This window comes from Leptonotus elevatus, chromosome 14 (assembly GCF_054856555.1).
Source record: "Leptonotus elevatus isolate MCC_2025b chromosome 14, RoL_Lele_1.0, whole genome shotgun sequence".
Taxonomy (NCBI): Eukaryota; Metazoa; Chordata; class Actinopteri; order Syngnathiformes; family Syngnathidae; genus Leptonotus; species Leptonotus elevatus.
Genome location: NC_141252.1, coordinates 18,739,337 through 18,756,312, shown reverse-complemented (window position 1 = coordinate 18,756,312; position 16,976 = coordinate 18,739,337). Strand labels below are relative to the sequence as shown.

The following is a 16,976-nucleotide window of genomic DNA, read 5'->3' as shown; positions in this document are numbered from 1 at the left end:
TGCTTCAAGCATTCTCTTCAGTTCAGAGGCTGCATCAAAGCCTTCTGTATGCTCTAGCATTAAAAACAAACACACATAAAAAACATAAATATGTTTTGGGGACTGAAGGACAAAGCATTATAAAAAGTTGTTTTGCTTTGAATGAATTAAAATATAAGGAAATACACGTAGATTAATCCGTTTCAGCCCCAGAACCAAGCCGCCTTCATGGATGGCCCGCACAGATGCCTAGCAAAGAGCAGACAGCCCTCTCAAAAGCCGCCAGAACCATAACACTTTTCAGGACTACCTAATACCACAATCATTTGAACTTCAGCTCATTTGAAAGCCATTCTGAGGGGTAATTAAGACAAAAATACCCCAAAACAAAATGATAATTATCTGTTTGTGAAATACGTATGCACCTAGCAAATAATGTTCATGTGCGATCAAAAGCACAACACAGTTAGTGAATCAAAGCAATATTTGTCAGAATTTTTTGTTCATAAAGCGATTTATTCATCAACAGGAAAGTGAGTGAACTGAGATTCCACTGTACTACTCTATTATTGCAATTTTAATAGCCTGTAATAAATAAGATGTACTTTACCTCCGAGATCTTTTGTTTTTGCGCTCTTTGGAGGTGTCAGAGTCCACAATGTCTGCTCGCAGACACTCCAGGTTGCCAGAAAAAGACAGATGTTCTCCAAAATACATCTTGTAGCTCAGAGGAGTGGTGTCTTGGGCTTGGATGCCAGTATAGTTCAGTAAAGGCTTGAAAACAACCTAAGATGTAAACCATATGCCGAAGAAACATTTATTACATAAAATGATGTTAAAACACTAATCACATTTTAAACATTTCATATGCTCATGAACACAATTGTTTCTTCTTTCATGAACAGACGGGGCTCTGTTCATGAAAGAAAACCCCACAATGGTCACTGAAATAACTACCCAAAAAATATATAATATCATATATTTTTTAAATACCAGTGAAAATCTGACATTGCTTTTGAATTGAAGTGTATATATATATATATATATATATATTAGTGATGCACCGAATATTCGGCCACCGAAATAAAATTAAAGCCGAAAGAATATGGCCGAAATAGGTTGTAGTGACGCAAACAAAAAAAACGCTGCAAGCAAGCGTCTGTTTGAATTAAAAAGCGAACACAGGGGTGAGTGTCTGCCTTTTCTTCTTGCTGGCTTTTTACCGTGTGAGTTTGCACTGGTCAGTCGCAGCAGCTCCCGGAGTCACCGGAGGAGAAGGGCATCGCTTGGTGTACAACTTTTTTTTCTTTTTTTACCGATTCGACATATCATCATTGCTCTCTTTTTTTACAACATTTAAGTGAGTCTAAAAAAGACAGAACTGTGTGTGCGTGTGTGTATATGTATATATACATACATATATATATATATATATATATATATATATACACACACACACACACACACTTCAATTCAAAAGCAATGTCAGATCAGATATATATATATATTTATTAGTTCATTAATCCATCCGTTTTCTTTACCACTTATCTCATTACTTATTGTAATTTACAATTCCAAAGCAAGGTATTTTACTTATTACTTTTATCAGTTTCAAGTTATTTCTGTGGCCAATGTGGGGTTTTTATGTTTGGCTTTTGCAACCATCCACGTCTGTTTACAGGCATGACGCATGACTGAACAAAGGGGAAAAAATACATAATAAATTACCTGAGCATCAGCCAGTTGAACAGCAGCAGGACAAAGGTTTCCCTCTTCAATATCAGCAATGTCATCCTGGCTAGTGCTATGCTGGGAATGCTGTGAGTGGGTCCCGTCCAAGGTGTTCTGGTCACTGGACAACACTGTGTTGAAGTCCGATGCAGAGGGGATAGTTGGTAGGTTACATGTTCCACCTAAAAGTGTTGGAAGACATTTGTGGAATAGAACTAGAATAGGGAAAGATTTTGTCCCACCAGTGCACACAGTAGAAATAAAGCTGAAGATCAGTTGTTAGTGACCTACACTGTACTGTGTAAGCATGTGGATAAAAAGCACACACTGTAATAATGGTTGTTCTAACTATTAAACAAAATCATTGAAAGGGCAATCAACCCTCCTTAAACATAATGACTTGTAATAATCAGATTTATTCATTTGCCAGATGATTTAATTGGGTGATAATAGCTATTTTAAAATCAGCAAAAATTGGCAGATTTTATGCAGATTTTTGCTGCATTACATTTTTTTTTTATTAAACACATTAACACACTACAACGTAAGACAAAGATAATGATAATGTTTCGCTCATTATATATACTTTTTTAAAATTATTATTATTTGAACGTTCAATCGGTTATCAGAATTTTACTCTGCCAAATGTCAGAATCGGCCTGTGCCTAAAAATATCCATAATGGTCAGGCCTCAACACTGAATTACACCATCCTAAACGCTCTGTGTGCAATTTTTAAACAAAAAACCTGAGACTGGTCATGATCCCAAAAATGCCTATTCATCTTCACATCTGAACCTCCCTTACCTCTGTTTTTAAAAACCAGCACGCAGTAACCACATTTAAAATTCACCAAGCCCCTCCAAAGTCATGCCTGAAGAAACTGAGCTAATCCTATACTGAGCAAAAAAATATGTGCTAGGCTGAGGATGAGGAGCAAGCACCGATGAAACCTCGGTTGTCCTGAAACCATGTCCAGGCTTTTTTTGGGTCCACATAAAATGTAACTCACCATTAATTTTCCTCACTGTGTCAAATAGATAAATACAATCTGTCAGTCTTTCATATTTATTGGCTCAAGGTTCAGCCTTAAGCAATATGACCATGAGCCATGGATTCTCAGGCAGGGTTTCTGCTGGTTGCTCCTGATTACCATCTTAAAATCCACTTTTATGCAGGGTCCCGTAGCCTTGGAACACCTCGACTAAGGATCTGCCAATAACTTCTCATAATCTCTTGTAACCTAAGACTGCACACAAACCAATTTCAATGAAGTTGTTCTGTTAAATATGCTCTCATTTTGAATTTGATAACTTTAACACATTCCAAAAAAGTTGGGAAAAGGGTAACAAAAGACAGGTAAAGTTGAGGAATGCTAAAAGAACACCTGTTTGGAACATTCCACAGGTGAACAGGTGAGTATCATGATCAGGTATAAAAGCATCCTCCTCAAAAGGCTCAGTTGTTCACAAGCAAGGACAATGCGAGGTTGAACACTTTGTTGGTTGACTTGTTTCAATGTGTAAGCTAGTACCTGACTGGTGGTCTGTGCAGAGTGAAGTTATGGCAGCTCTTAGCAGACATATCTTCCTTCACTTCAAATTAAAGTAAAAACTAGTTCTACATTAACGATCACTGTTACTACAAATGCTAATAGCAACATGTTACATAATTAACAACAGCAACTGCCTATTTTATATACATGACCACTCGTGAAAATTCAAATATATCTGAACTTTTTGTGATTCCACCTAAATATGATTTAAGGCACCTGAGTTTGAAAAGCAGGTCTGAGTTGCATATAGGGGCGGGACGGTAACTCACGATTCGATACTATGACGAAATCTGGCCCACGATAACGATAATATCAGGATACACGATATCTACGATATATTAGCAGAAATTTTCTCGGCGATATATCACGATATTCAGTATGTGAGTGACAGTGAAAACTTGCCAACTGTTCTTCTTCGTCAATAGGGTCTAGACACCAGTTCTTTGCCGCTGCTAATGCCTACTTTACCACCATTTAGGGGATTTGCGCCCCCACAAACAGGACAGGAGAGATTAAGTACTGACGGTGACAGCAAAGGACTACAAAAGTCACGGTTCAGATTGGATCACGGATTTGAGTCACAGATCAAATAGTTTTTTGGATCAGAAAACAAAACAAGATACATTGATTAATTTTTTTTAAAACACTTGCCCATTAAATAATAATAATTAAAATCTACTCAAAATATCTAATTGGGCCGTTTAGGAACATAACTTTAAGTGCAATAAAAGGCAGATACATTCTTATTTCATACCTGGTCCATGTATAAAATAACATGGTATTAATGGCTTAAAGTTGTTTTCTTAAATTCTTAATGTCAATATTTGACATTTTGAGTTGAATGTTTTTATTTATTGGAAAAGGTGTTTCATAAAATAAATGAAGACAAAATTCTATCTTTTTTTATAATGAAAAAGACAAAGTGCAATTTAAGGGACATTCCCTTCCTCAAAACATGGAGAGTGAATTACAAAGTAGGCTAGGCCCAGGATATTGAAAAAGTCAAGCCAAAGTAAAGAAAGCAAGCCAGGTAGGTGTCACTCATTACTTTTGCCAGCCCTTTTTTCCACTTCAGGGCCACCGTACCAGCCAGGCACTAATGCTAACACTAGCTGCTAGCCACTAACGTCGGAGACTTGCGGCGTATCATACAATGACGACGTAATTAACTAGCGGTTTCTTAGCATCCTAAATTAGCGGTTAAATATACTTTCGGGATGGCATTGTAATAATGTTGGTAGAATATATGTAATTTAAAATAAAAACCTCGGTATGTAAGCCAACACGTCGAAAAAAATAAGTTAAGCTGGCGCTCACGTCGCCGCGCAGGCCGAAGTAAAATCCCACCAAGGCAACTGCATCCGCATTAATGTGTTGTTTGGTTAAGCTTTATCTTTAAAGTTAGCCTTGGTGTAGGCGGCGTGTTACGTTGAGTAGGTTTCCAGCTTCATTGACATGTCTGGATGACAGGGTAAATCCATTATGTGCTTTGCGCTGGTGTGCCGTCATAAAATATCGATACTGCTGTTAGTGTATCGATATATTTATTGCAACAGAGAACACAACAATATATTGCAATATAGATTTTCCCCCCACTCCTAAACGAGACATAAACTATGACTACACTGTTGTCAGTTTCAGTTGTCTGTTGTTGGCACAGTACTTTGAGATCAACGAGTCTCCAGACAGTCTGAAGACAGCTGCGAAAGGCTTCAACACGCCCGCGATCTGATTGAGGGTAAGTGGTTTGGGTAACGGATGGGAAAAATGACACTGTTTAAAGGTTGTCACACAGGGATATTAATATCAACTTCTAGATGACTTATACAGGGATTTTACTATTGTACCTAGATCTCAAAACACAACTAGTTCAACAATGTCAGCACAACACTGAGGGGCAACCCCTAACCTCCTTCACGACTGTTATCTCTTTGTAGTGGCTGGTATTGGTAGTAAATGGCTGGAGAATCCAATGGGTCTAGAAAAACTGAAACATTAACAGAATGTTCAATTGAATCACTGCTTGAAATGTTCAGGTATAATTTGTTAGTATTCCTTTCTTCCTTCTGATGAAGACAAAAGAACACCCTTTTATTTGACATTGGAAATGAGGCAAGATTTGTGTGGATCAGACCTTACCTGTCTGGAGGCTATTGTGCTGTGAGTCCTGGATTACAGCCCCACTCCTGTTACCCACAGCATTGGACATCCAGTTGTAAAAGCTAACGGAAGATGGCTCAGATAGCAGTGGGTGCTCTGTCAGCATATCTGTCCCTGAAGCCCACAAAGAACCATATTCGATTATTATCAATTTACATCAAATTGGCATATGCCAACAATAAAAGTTTCTTAATTTGGTATCAGTGACAACAGGGGCGCTGTGGATATTATCAAAACCAATTTGGTCTGTATAAAAAGTGTGCACCCTTTCTTTTACTTATAATGCCAACCTAAACAGTTCTTAATATGCCAATGATTGCACTCTTTATGCAAGGCTTAACTCATTTGCTCCCAAAAACATATAACACGTTCTATCTTAAATATTACCATGCTCCAAAAGACGTTTATACGTTTTTGTTGTTTTTTTATGCCAGAGCAAATCGAAGGCTTTGATGCAGCCTCAGAACTGAAGAGAATGCTTGAAACTATGGTAGTTATGACAAAAATGGCCAGCAGTGGCAGTAGAGTATAAGAGATCAACCAGGCCATGTTGCAAAGAGCTAGTTCCCCCACAGTTTTCAATAGGTTTGTGAATAATGATGAAACTTAGCTATATTCTAATGCTAATTGCTGCAAAACGGAAACGGATAGAAATATACTTTTTTTCCTAATGAAAGAAGAAACTCTAATCTTTCTTTTGGTAGGTTATATGTTTTTATAGCAATAGAACACAATATTCTGTTGGCCTTGCTATATCAGTCAAAATCCAATAAAACAGCCAGGAGCGATGGGGGTTGCTTCAGTGAAAATGGCTGGGAGTGAATGAGTTAATTAAGCATGGTTTTATCTTAATGCAAAAGGATGAATATTAGTATTTCCAATCAGGCACCTGTACGAGTAAGGGAACCACTCTTGGCTGCTGTGGCAAAAGATGGCTCATTCCTCTGGGGCGTCCCCTCCAGCAGGTTGTGCAGACTGCGAAAGCTTCCTGTCAAATTGCTCAGGAGACTCTCTTTCCTGGGGCTGTCCTTGACTGGCAGGCCTGCACGGCTCACATGTGCTGGTGAGTCAGCGGCTGTGTCACCGCTGGTGTAACTCAGAGATTGATACGGATGGGAGCCCTGGGTGTGACAAATGTATTGCTACATGTCAGGTTCACACGCAGCTCATGTTAGTTGCATTTGATTTCCATCATGGGCCAGATGAATCAGAATGGACCTTGTTTTGAAAGGGTCTTCCCCTCACTGTTCACATAAGATTGAGATAGAAAACGTCTCAGTAAAATGGAGAATTAATTTCTATTTCGTCCCTCCCGACCGCCAGATGGCGGTGCTTCAAGCACTGAATGTTTCCTTCGCGCATGCGCAGTTCGAGTAATGCATACCAAATTAGTCACCTGTGACCAATGTTCCCTCTAATTTTTCATGTATCTGGGCATACACACAAGCTCCCTGAGCAAACTGAGGACTACTGTGAGCAACATCAGATATGCACGCTTTATTATAATGTACCAATCCCCTGTCCCATCTTGAGTCTTCGTACAGTTTCGACAGCTTTTAAATGACTTCTATACTGAACGTGACGCTTGAGATAGTCCAGCTTCCATTCAATCCACATTTTTCCCTCTGAAAACTCACTTGCTACTTTGGCATCGCTGCATGTTTTGCAGAGTAGACCTTTCTCACTTGAAAAAGAAAAAATCTCACCCAATTTCACCGCTTTTTCTTCAATTTGCACATACTCCGACAACCATTCCATCTTAAAAGAACTGCATTTCTTTTTTACTGTGGCTTGGTGAGTGGATGTGTCGCTGCCTGTTCGTTTCGCCATGATGCGGGGTTTGTATTAGCATCTATTAACCTGCTAGCTAACCTGCACGGCGCATATAGGCAGGGCCCAGACGCAAGCACCGTCAATGCCATGATTGGCTTCGTACCGTAAGTGAACCGTATCGTATCATTGGCTGGACACCTGTCACTCACTGAGTGAGAAACAAAAAAACAATATTATTGGGCGAATTAATTAGATTAGATTAAGTCTAATATTAGATATTAATACGTTATGTTGATGTTGTTTATGCGCTGGATAGATTTTCTTGTGCGCTGAGAATGTGCGGGCAGTGCGCGATTGCGCACACGCGCAGCTTAGAGGGAACATTGCCTGTGACCCCTGGGTGACCCTAGAAGGGTATAAGTTCCGGTGTCACCCAAGGTTAGTTTCCTACGGAATCTTTTCGCGTGAACACGAGGATTCCGAGTGACAGGATGCTCTGGAGGTCGTCCGGGACTCATAGAACCGCAGTTACAGTCGTAAGTTTCGATTTAGGGAGAGATAGAATTGAAACCAAAACCTTGATTCATTGATTAAGTAATCAATTACCGCAAGATATTTTTCTGAATGCGTGTGTTTATAGTGTATTAACAAAACCGACCAAATATGTTTGTTTCTGAAAGGGTTTTAAAATGCGTTTTGATAAGTAACAAGAAATCCAGAGCTTTTTTCTAGAAAAAGTTAAATCTATTTTGATTGTTCCCAGAAAAACTACATTTACTCAGATCTGAAAATTAAAATAAAATAAAAATCCACTGGCTAAGCATAAACATTTAAGAAAAGGTCACATTTGTACATAATGGAATAGCATGGCCTGGTTGTGATTCATCAACATTCATCACACCAGAAAATATGCAAAACAGTATATAAACAAAGACAATAGTTGGCTACCACGTGGTGAATTTTTACCTTTATTCGCAATGCAGACTCGCTGTGTGTATGGGACTTGGAGAGTTTCCTCATGATTTCCACTCCGCTGACAGGACCAGAGTTTCCCTCTTTTGGTGGTTGACGACTGCACGCTCCCTCCAGTAGCATGGTGTGTTCACTCACTGTAGCTTCGCAAGAAGGATATCAAATAAAACTCCAAATTACTTCTACTAGTAAAACCTGTGTTATCTCTCAATCTTACACAAGGGTTATCAATCCATTCTCTAGCCATAATTGAGGATTTACAGTTTTGGCTGATTTTTGATGATTAATGGTCTACTGCATAGGTGTCAAACTCCGGTCCTCGAGGGCCGTGGTCCTCGAGGGCCGTAGTCCTCCAGGTTTTGGAGGTTTCCCTCTTCCAAGACAAGCTGATTCCAATCAGCAAGATCATTATCAGGCTTATGCTGAGCTTGCTGATGAGCTGATCATATATCAGCTGTGTTGGAGAAGGGACATATCCAAAACCTGCAGGACTGCGGCCCTCGAGGACTTGAGTTTGACACCATGACTGGCCTTCGGGAACAGATTTTTTTAATGTAATAAAATGTTTATTGCAATTTAATAAGAAAGTATTTCCCCCACCTGCATCATATTCAAATTCAGCTCCATCTCCACTCGTGTCACTTTGCAGTACTGCACCGTTGTCCAAGCCCAGGATTGTCTCAACCAGGTTCTGCTGAGGTTCCTTCGGTTTAGTAAGCTGATTGGGCCTCATCAGACCAATAGCTTTGAAGCCCTGAGTAACCACAATGAATTTCATCCACTGTCGAGCCAAAGCCACAAGACCCTTTTTAAGAGTCACTAAGGCTGGGACTCCATCATTCTGCAATAAAAAGGAAGAGGAAAAATATATTGACACAAATAATACATGTTTTTGTTGGTAATAAAAAGCACCTATGAGAATTAAAAAGTAATTGCAGCTACCTAACAGTAGATCGTAACAATTCTTGTAGAGTTGCACTGGGAAAGAAGTGCATAGAACTTGTACTAACCATGGTAGCCTCCTCTATGACAGAATAGTCAGCCTGTTGCAGATAGCGGTGAAGGATGTTGCAAAGCATACATGAAGGATTCTCATGCAAGTAGTGAGCTCGCTTGGTCACGCGATTGTACTTGCTCCGAATGGGGATGTGGATGCTCTTTTTCTGCAATATGACAGAACTTAGTGGTTCAACAAAATTGCTGTGGACTGATTGGCTTTGGGTCAATGATTGAACTACTGACCTCAAGAGCCTCTGTCATGATGCAGCCCATGACTGCGCACACACGGAGTGTACCCTCCATGTCCAGTTTGCGAAGAGAAGATTTGAGCTGGTCGATGGGAACCAACCAGGCACCGATAGCTGGAGTGGCAGTGCTGAGCAGATTCAATTGCCTAGAAAAATTAAACATCAGCAGTAGTTTTTGGTTTAAATGGGTATGGATCAAATTAATGTGATGACACTATAACGCCAAACGTATCATATACAAGACATTTTGAGCCCTCCATTTCATGAGTATAATATATATTTTCCATTAAAACCCTGCCGTATATGATCTGACACATGCATTGCACGAATAACCCATTAGAGGGCAGTAATCACTCAGCTGATGGCTTTTCCAGCGACCTTGTAAGATCACCATAAGAAAAAGTTGAAAAATGTTACTTAGACAATTTTATAAGAAGTTAATGGATGGATATAATGTGACAGTACTCAATATTTTTTACTAAAAGTTTTAGTAAAACCGTGTTAAATGTAATTGTATAAAATTTGAAAAGTTGTATAGTCATTTTACAAACAACTGTTTTTTGTGGTGGTTGGTTTTTTTTTTATTTAGTTTTTGCATTTGCCATCAAAGCTTGATTTTTCGACCAAACAAAAATGTTTAAATTACATGATTGATCATTGATCATACATAGTTGATCATTTCCGCAGGCCACTTTGTCTATCTTGTGAAAGAAATGCAAAGTACACCTTTGCCTGAACAAGAACAGAAACTTGGCTTTTCACTAATCCAAATAAAAATGTGACACACAAAGTTGGTAAAATAAAAAGTTCTTTTTTTAAAAATGCTGTTTCCAGTTACTTTGGTGGAGTTCTCAAATCCCAATCGTGCATGATAGCAGTTATACTATACGTAATAATAATGGGAAATGTTCTTTCGGATTTTTGGAAATACTAATATATTTGATATGTCTGTTTATTATTATATTTTTGACAGTTATAAATATATGAATTTAAAGCATTCTGACCGGATGTATCAAATATGACACAAATCAAAAGTCATATGAGTAAGTTGATTTTCATTTTTTTTGTTCGTTTAAAAGGACCAATAAATACTCTATTTACAAAGAATCAGAATTTTCTCTCATATAGTTCATGGTACAGGCTTTATAGGGTTAGAAGACATTTCTTTGATGCTGTATATTGTAAATTTGCATTTAAAATGGTTTGCAAGAAAACAATGTGATCATGGTTAAAACAGGAACTAATAATGGATTCAAACCGTGGACTCCAAGTAACAATATGTGCCACGTGCTCACTCACTAGAAACATGCTATCAAACTTACCAAACAGTGTGACAGCATTTAATCTCTATGTGACATCATTACCTTGAGATGGCCTGTGAAGGTGACCGCACATTGGTGGGAGCAGCAAAACTGAACCAAATCTCGCAGATGGTCAGTTTCATGCTGCTGGAGTCAGGTGGCGGAGGCATTAGTGGAAGGTCTTTCTTTAGGTCGTCTGACTCAACCCCTTCATCCTGCACATGAAGTTATGGCACATCATCAAGTATGCATTTCAGAGTCAAATGAAAGGCATTTTTTAGACACAATCGTCAAACAATTCACTGTGTAAAGCAGGGGTAAGGTCCTCGACAGCCACTGCCCTGCCTATTTTTTATGTCTTCCTAAGCATCTAAATTATTAGTTGTATTTCTTTTATCATAATATGCATTGTATAAGATTTGCAAATCGTCTAACCCTAGATCATTATTTTTATTTATGTTGTAAGTTGGGGTTATCTTAGACTGAATTTGTGTCATATGAATAAACTACTGCTAGAAATTTTTTTTTCCCTGCTTTCCTCACCCAACAGCCACCATATAACTTCTATGCCTTGTAAAGCGCATAAATAGATACACCCTTTAGGCTATATTCTCTAGTTCATATGCAAGACTTTTTTCTACGCGCTTGTGCATTTTTCTCCTACGCACATTCTTGCATCTCGACTTCTGACACCCACACCATGGGTAACCTGGGAATTCATGCACAACAACAAAAGATGCATGATGATTCTTTGAAGTATGAGTCTGGCTGTAAATCATGAAGCATGTTTAAGTTTTTGCCCGAAGCCAGCTGGGATAGGCTCCAGTGATCCTTGTGAGGACAAGTGGTTAAGAAAATGGATGGATGGATGGATGGATGGATGGACTTGTGAATGCCATCCATCTTCCAAATCCATTTGATATTGTGCAATTTAAATAGGAATGCTGTCGCTAGTCAGAATGTACGTTCCGCTTTGTCTACCAGACCACACTTTGGAATTGAAGGAGAGCATTTTTTTTTTCATTCAATATGAAACAAATAGAATCAAGGTAATCTAATCATAACATTGTGCATATGACTGAATGAATGCTTAGAGGTCCTTTTAATAAAAAAAAAATAAAAAAACATAAAAATATAAAGTTTGGGTGTGCCTGCCGTTTAATAGATCAGTGGTGCTCAATCTTTCTTGCGGGGCTTCATATATGCTTCATATTTTGACGACAGGCATTAAGGCAAATATAAACAATGATCCATTACGATCACTTTATTGTAGGCTTAATAGAGGGAGCAGTGCGCTTTCGCAAAAGATTGAAAAAAATCCAAATTGTTCACTTATATCACGGCTAAAACAAGTTAATAGCCAACTCACGGAGGTATGCGTTCTGTTTTGTTGAGAGCATGACTGAGCCTTGGTACGATTTTAAATGGTACTGTTAATATGGCCACTTCTGAGCTAAACTTAAAAAATGTCCAAGTGGCCTAAAAAAGGACCAAACTGGCCAAGCTAGTCTTAAAATAAAATGTCTAATATGACCTCTGGTGGTGAGGTGGAGGTATACAAAGATGTTTTCATAGCCAGGAGGTTGTGGTTGGAGGGTAGCCTAACAATGTCACTAGATGAACAGAAGAAGCAGTTGAAGTTCAAAAATGTACAGGGCTCACACGTGTTTCTAGATAATTATGTTGACACCACACAGAACATTACAAAAGTATATTAAAAATCACATCCTGCTGGCTTACCTGATCATCTGAATCAGAGTGTCCATTGACATCAGAGGGGGGGCTAACAGTATCACGTGGTATGTTGTCATCAGATACATCAGTGCTGTAACCACTCCCTGTCTGAGAGCCTGTTGATCCATTAGAATTGGGCATTCCAGTATTTCCACCAGTGTCTGAGCGGCCCATCACGCCAAATGCATTGTAAAGAATGGCTCCTGATTGCCGACCACCTAAAGTGTTATATACATTAAGTTACTTAGACAATAAAAAAACATATATAAATTTGGGAAGCTCTGTTGCAAGAGTTGGTTTACCTTTGACTGTAAGGTTCTCGATGCCGCATTCAAACATGATCCAGCCCCATTTCTCAAGAGAAGTGGCAGAACGGCTGAGGTCACCTGAGCTGCCATGGATGTCTGTCTCATCTACTAGAGAAAATTCCTCAGTTTCCTCCAGGCCAAACAGCACTTTAGACTTCTCAATAGGGATGGCTGTGATGGCACAAGTGCCGATGTCTATATGGATGTAAACATAAATAAATACATAAAAAATTAAAAGAAAACAGCAATCCGCAGAAGAGCAACAAACTACTGCCGCAAATACATTTAAAATCAAAGGACCAACCTGTGGAGTCAAGGCCTCTGAGCTGGCTGTGGATACGGTGGATGTTGAGCCTTGCAGCTATTTCTTTGCCTTTCTCAATGCCAGCATTAGAACGTAATGAGCCAGATGACTGAGGCTGCATCTTAGTGGCAGAGGCGTACTTCTCTAACATAACAGAGGGTCGCCCATGTTCTGTGGTGTTAGGGGTTTCTTCCACTATACCCCTAGGGGAAGAAAATGTCTTTCTGATTTTACAAAGCCAATCATGTTCAGCTGACACCGTCAGAGAATTATTCCATTAACAGTTCCAAACATTTTTGAGAGTGTGAGGAAAATATAACAGATCTCAATATGATGCATGTCATATCATATATTCACGCTTCATACCATAAATAAATAATACTCGCTTAATTTTAACCTTACCTGGAAAAGTATTTAACCTAAAATCATTTGTATGATCACAATCTGTTCTTGACCCTAATCTTGTGGGTGGCGTAATCATGTATACACACACACAGACATGTAAGATACTTAGCGACACAAGGTGCAGGTACACTTACATACCAAATAGTTATTGCCTCACCTATTCATCCTGAACTGGGTGGCAATCCTGTCAAAGCAGAGTGCCACAAGAGACACGTGTGTGACACACTTACTGGAGCAGGATGGAAAACCCTCCTCTACAGAAGCTTGTAGGAGACAAAGGTTCACCTAAAAGGAAAAATTAATAATAACATAACAGATGTTAACAACAGTATAGTGTACATGTTCATTTTAGACGGAAAGATAGATAGATGAGATAAGATAGACAGACAGACAGATACCGTATTATCCAGACTACAAAGCGCATCATGTTATAAGCCGCGCCCGCCTGGTGTGGATTTTTCTTTCTTTCCCCACATTGGCTCCGCCGCGGATACATACTGTACGTTGTGAAATTAGATACTCAAGAGCAGGCGTTCACACAGCGATATCCGCGGCTAAAAAAAATAATACATTAGCCGCACCATCACCTTTGCCGCAGGGGTTAGAGCGCATGTGTAGGAGCCACATGTTATTTTTGCTTTTAATTGTGGTAGATGACCACATGTGGCAATGTAGGCACTGCCTGGACCTCTCCACCCTCCCTCCCTAATCCTTTTAAGCGCAGGTGTAGGTGATCAGGTTGATGGAATGGAAGGTCATGTGGTTTTTACCACTCGCAAACACTCGCTCACACATTCATTTCACAAATTGAGTTTCAGTTATAAAGTTAGCAGCATAATTTATGCCATGTTTGTTTTGGATTGAACCATTGAAGCCATTTTTTTGTGGACAAATATTTGTTAAGTCAAGAGTGTCAAAAACATCTCCCACATCCATCCACGACGACTACAGGACCCAGGGTTAGTGGTTACAGCATGGAAAAAGTAGCGGTGACGTCTGGAAAATACGGTAGCTATCAGGATGGATGGAGATAGAAGGATAGACACAGAGACAGATGCTTGGAATTGGGCACACATTTTGATGTAAAATAAGTATTTCTTACTATTGTTTATCACTGAACAAATGCACTTGAATTAATTTTGATTAATAAGAATTTATTTGAAGCTAAAGAACACATCTTAACCAGGGGTGCCAATAATTATGGGGGGCAGTGGGGCTAAGCTGTTCAGAAAATGGATGGATGGACATCTGCTTGGGCATACTTTTTTATTTACTGCCGCTTTCTTGTTACTTGAATGCATATATGATTTACTATGCTGATGACTGGTTGCTGTTGATTAGATGATATTTTACAAAACATTGAGCCCCTCATAGTTTGGGGTCATGAAGCTTACCTTAGGGATTGAGACATTGGCTTGGAGGCCCTTGATTTTCACATTATCTGGTTTGACAGACAGGTCAGTCTGGCCATGGGAGATATTGAGGGAGCCATCGGTCGTGCCCTCATTCTTGGAAAGCTTGTGCTCCTGCTTGAATGCTTGGCTCTGTGTAGATCCAGATTCACAACAATGAGACTGCAGCCATTGGAGAGAATACTACTTTTGATTAAATTTCACCAGATGATGGAACTGTGATTTTCCTTTGTATTCTATTTTACTGACCGATTCAGTAACTGTAGATTTGCTGATCTGATAAGCCTCGTTGAGAACTTTCCCATGCAGGTCATCTAGTATGGCTGCAGGATGACGGATACTGGCAAAGTGGACCATGGATTCGATGTACCTGAAACCAACAAAATACAAATATGGGTTGTAACATGAGCAGATAGTTAAAAGCATTCCCTTTTACAACAGTAGATAATAATACTGTACGAGAAATAACAATACTGATCAAGCACAGTCAATACAAGGTCTTAAATTCTCCAACGTTCGGGCAAAATTCACCGTCAATAGAGATAAATGGAAACACTATAGGCTAAGTCAAGACACTGATCTTAAATCCCACAAATCAATAGTTTAGATATTTCAGAACAAATCAGCAATGAAATATTCCCACTGGTGTCCACTGATGTGTTTTTGATCAGTTATGTCTAATTTACTGTATATAATTTTCAACAACATCACAAAAGACTGTTTGTTACCTGTCCAGGGATTCAGCCACGAGCGGTGTAAGCACCACATTGATGGCCCCCTTCACCTCCACTATGGCTGTGGTCCTGGTCTGAGCTAGAGGCTGCTCCAGAGACCAGTCATCCGTCATTGTATCCTCATCAGTATTCTCCATAGCTCTCTTATCCAGGGGGGTATATGGCGTACTGGAGAAAAACAAGGTATGTTATATTTATTGAAGCATAAAATCAGTGCTGCTAAAGACAGCGTAGAGTAGAACAGAGCTGCCAGCCAGTAGTAATTCATTTCCAGAATAATTTGCCTGAATTATTGTTTTTTGTTTGATACTAAGGAACAGTTGCAGCATATTGTGTAACAGGCCATGTTGGGAATAATCTAACTAATTATATTTCCCAAACGTGTTATCGTTATTGTACGTTAAATGTTATGTGTTACAATTGATTTGCGTAGCGCACTCTGGCTCCACAAAAAGGCTACTGGCTTGCGAGGGCTCCATTGACGCTACCAGATGATATACTTAAGTTCCGACTTGTATATAAATCCGTGTACCAGATATATGATTGTGCCTTCCGATTACGTCACGTTAAGTCAGCTACAATTCAACATTATTAAATCATTTTCCCGTTCACCTCGATTATCTCTATAAAATCTATATAAAATACAGTAAAATGTTTATGATTGTTATAAATGTATATGTTAATGTTTTTTACTTAAAAAAAAAAAAAAGAGCTTGATGTATTTGGGGTGTTGCGTCACTTCTGCTTATGGCCTGACAGTTCCTGCCCACTGTAGGTCCCAGATATGATCGGGCTGCAAAGTTTAATATACAGTGTATAAAGTGAAATATTTCTTCTTCCCTCCAAATAAACATTAAACACAATCATATTCCTAAAGTCCTGAAGGCTTCCTCCTTCGAACCAGTTGCGTGACATCATCAGCAGGCGCCAAACTTCATAATTGGCAGTGATGGCAGTCAATCAGTCAGTATGTTTACAGGACCAAGAGAAACCTGCTGTTTGTTTGGTTGTTAGTTTTTTTTAAAGTGCAATAAATACTGACGTTTATGTAGAATTATCTGCCTATTCAATTAATTTCATTTTTTTTTAACAGCTGAAAAAAATCTAAATTGATTGATTTGATATAAGGCGATTTTTTAAAGTAGTGAAAATAGTTACTTTCCCTGGTAACAAGTTATTTTCATTATGAAGTAATTTAATTACTAACTCAGTTACTTTTTAAGCAAGTAAGTAGTAACTAATTACTTTTATAAAGTAACGTTCCGAACACTGGTAGGAGGTACAAAGATTACTGCATGTGCATACTGTTTAATTGCATAACGTACTCGATAATAAATTATGGCGTGTATGTGTTATTTTAAT

The 16,976-nt window shown here is 38.9% G+C and overlaps 1 protein-coding gene across 1 annotated transcript in view; it reads right to left on the bottom strand.

Moving 5' to 3' along the window:
* Positions 1 to 16,976, bottom strand: part of bltp1 (bridge-like lipid transfer protein family member 1) — a 100,332-nt gene that overhangs the window by 46,907 nt on the left and 36,449 nt on the right. The window contains exons 32-47 of the mRNA XM_086094372.1: positions 15,609 to 15,782; positions 15,130 to 15,250; positions 14,863 to 15,012; positions 13,626 to 13,753; positions 13,064 to 13,266; positions 12,754 to 12,954; positions 12,458 to 12,669; positions 10,781 to 10,932; positions 9,412 to 9,562; positions 9,180 to 9,332; positions 8,770 to 9,010; positions 8,164 to 8,312; positions 6,314 to 6,545; positions 5,404 to 5,538; positions 1,708 to 1,892; positions 590 to 765 (exon numbers count right to left, since the gene is read on the bottom strand). Of these exons, the coding sequence (XP_085950498.1) occupies positions 590 to 765; positions 1,708 to 1,892; positions 5,404 to 5,538; positions 6,314 to 6,545; positions 8,164 to 8,312; positions 8,770 to 9,010; positions 9,180 to 9,332; positions 9,412 to 9,562; positions 10,781 to 10,932; positions 12,458 to 12,669; positions 12,754 to 12,954; positions 13,064 to 13,266; positions 13,626 to 13,753; positions 14,863 to 15,012; positions 15,130 to 15,250; positions 15,609 to 15,782 (2,763 nt within the window). The remainder of the gene's footprint in view (positions 1 to 589; positions 766 to 1,707; positions 1,893 to 5,403; positions 5,539 to 6,313; positions 6,546 to 8,163; positions 8,313 to 8,769; positions 9,011 to 9,179; positions 9,333 to 9,411; positions 9,563 to 10,780; positions 10,933 to 12,457; positions 12,670 to 12,753; positions 12,955 to 13,063; positions 13,267 to 13,625; positions 13,754 to 14,862; positions 15,013 to 15,129; positions 15,251 to 15,608; positions 15,783 to 16,976) is intronic.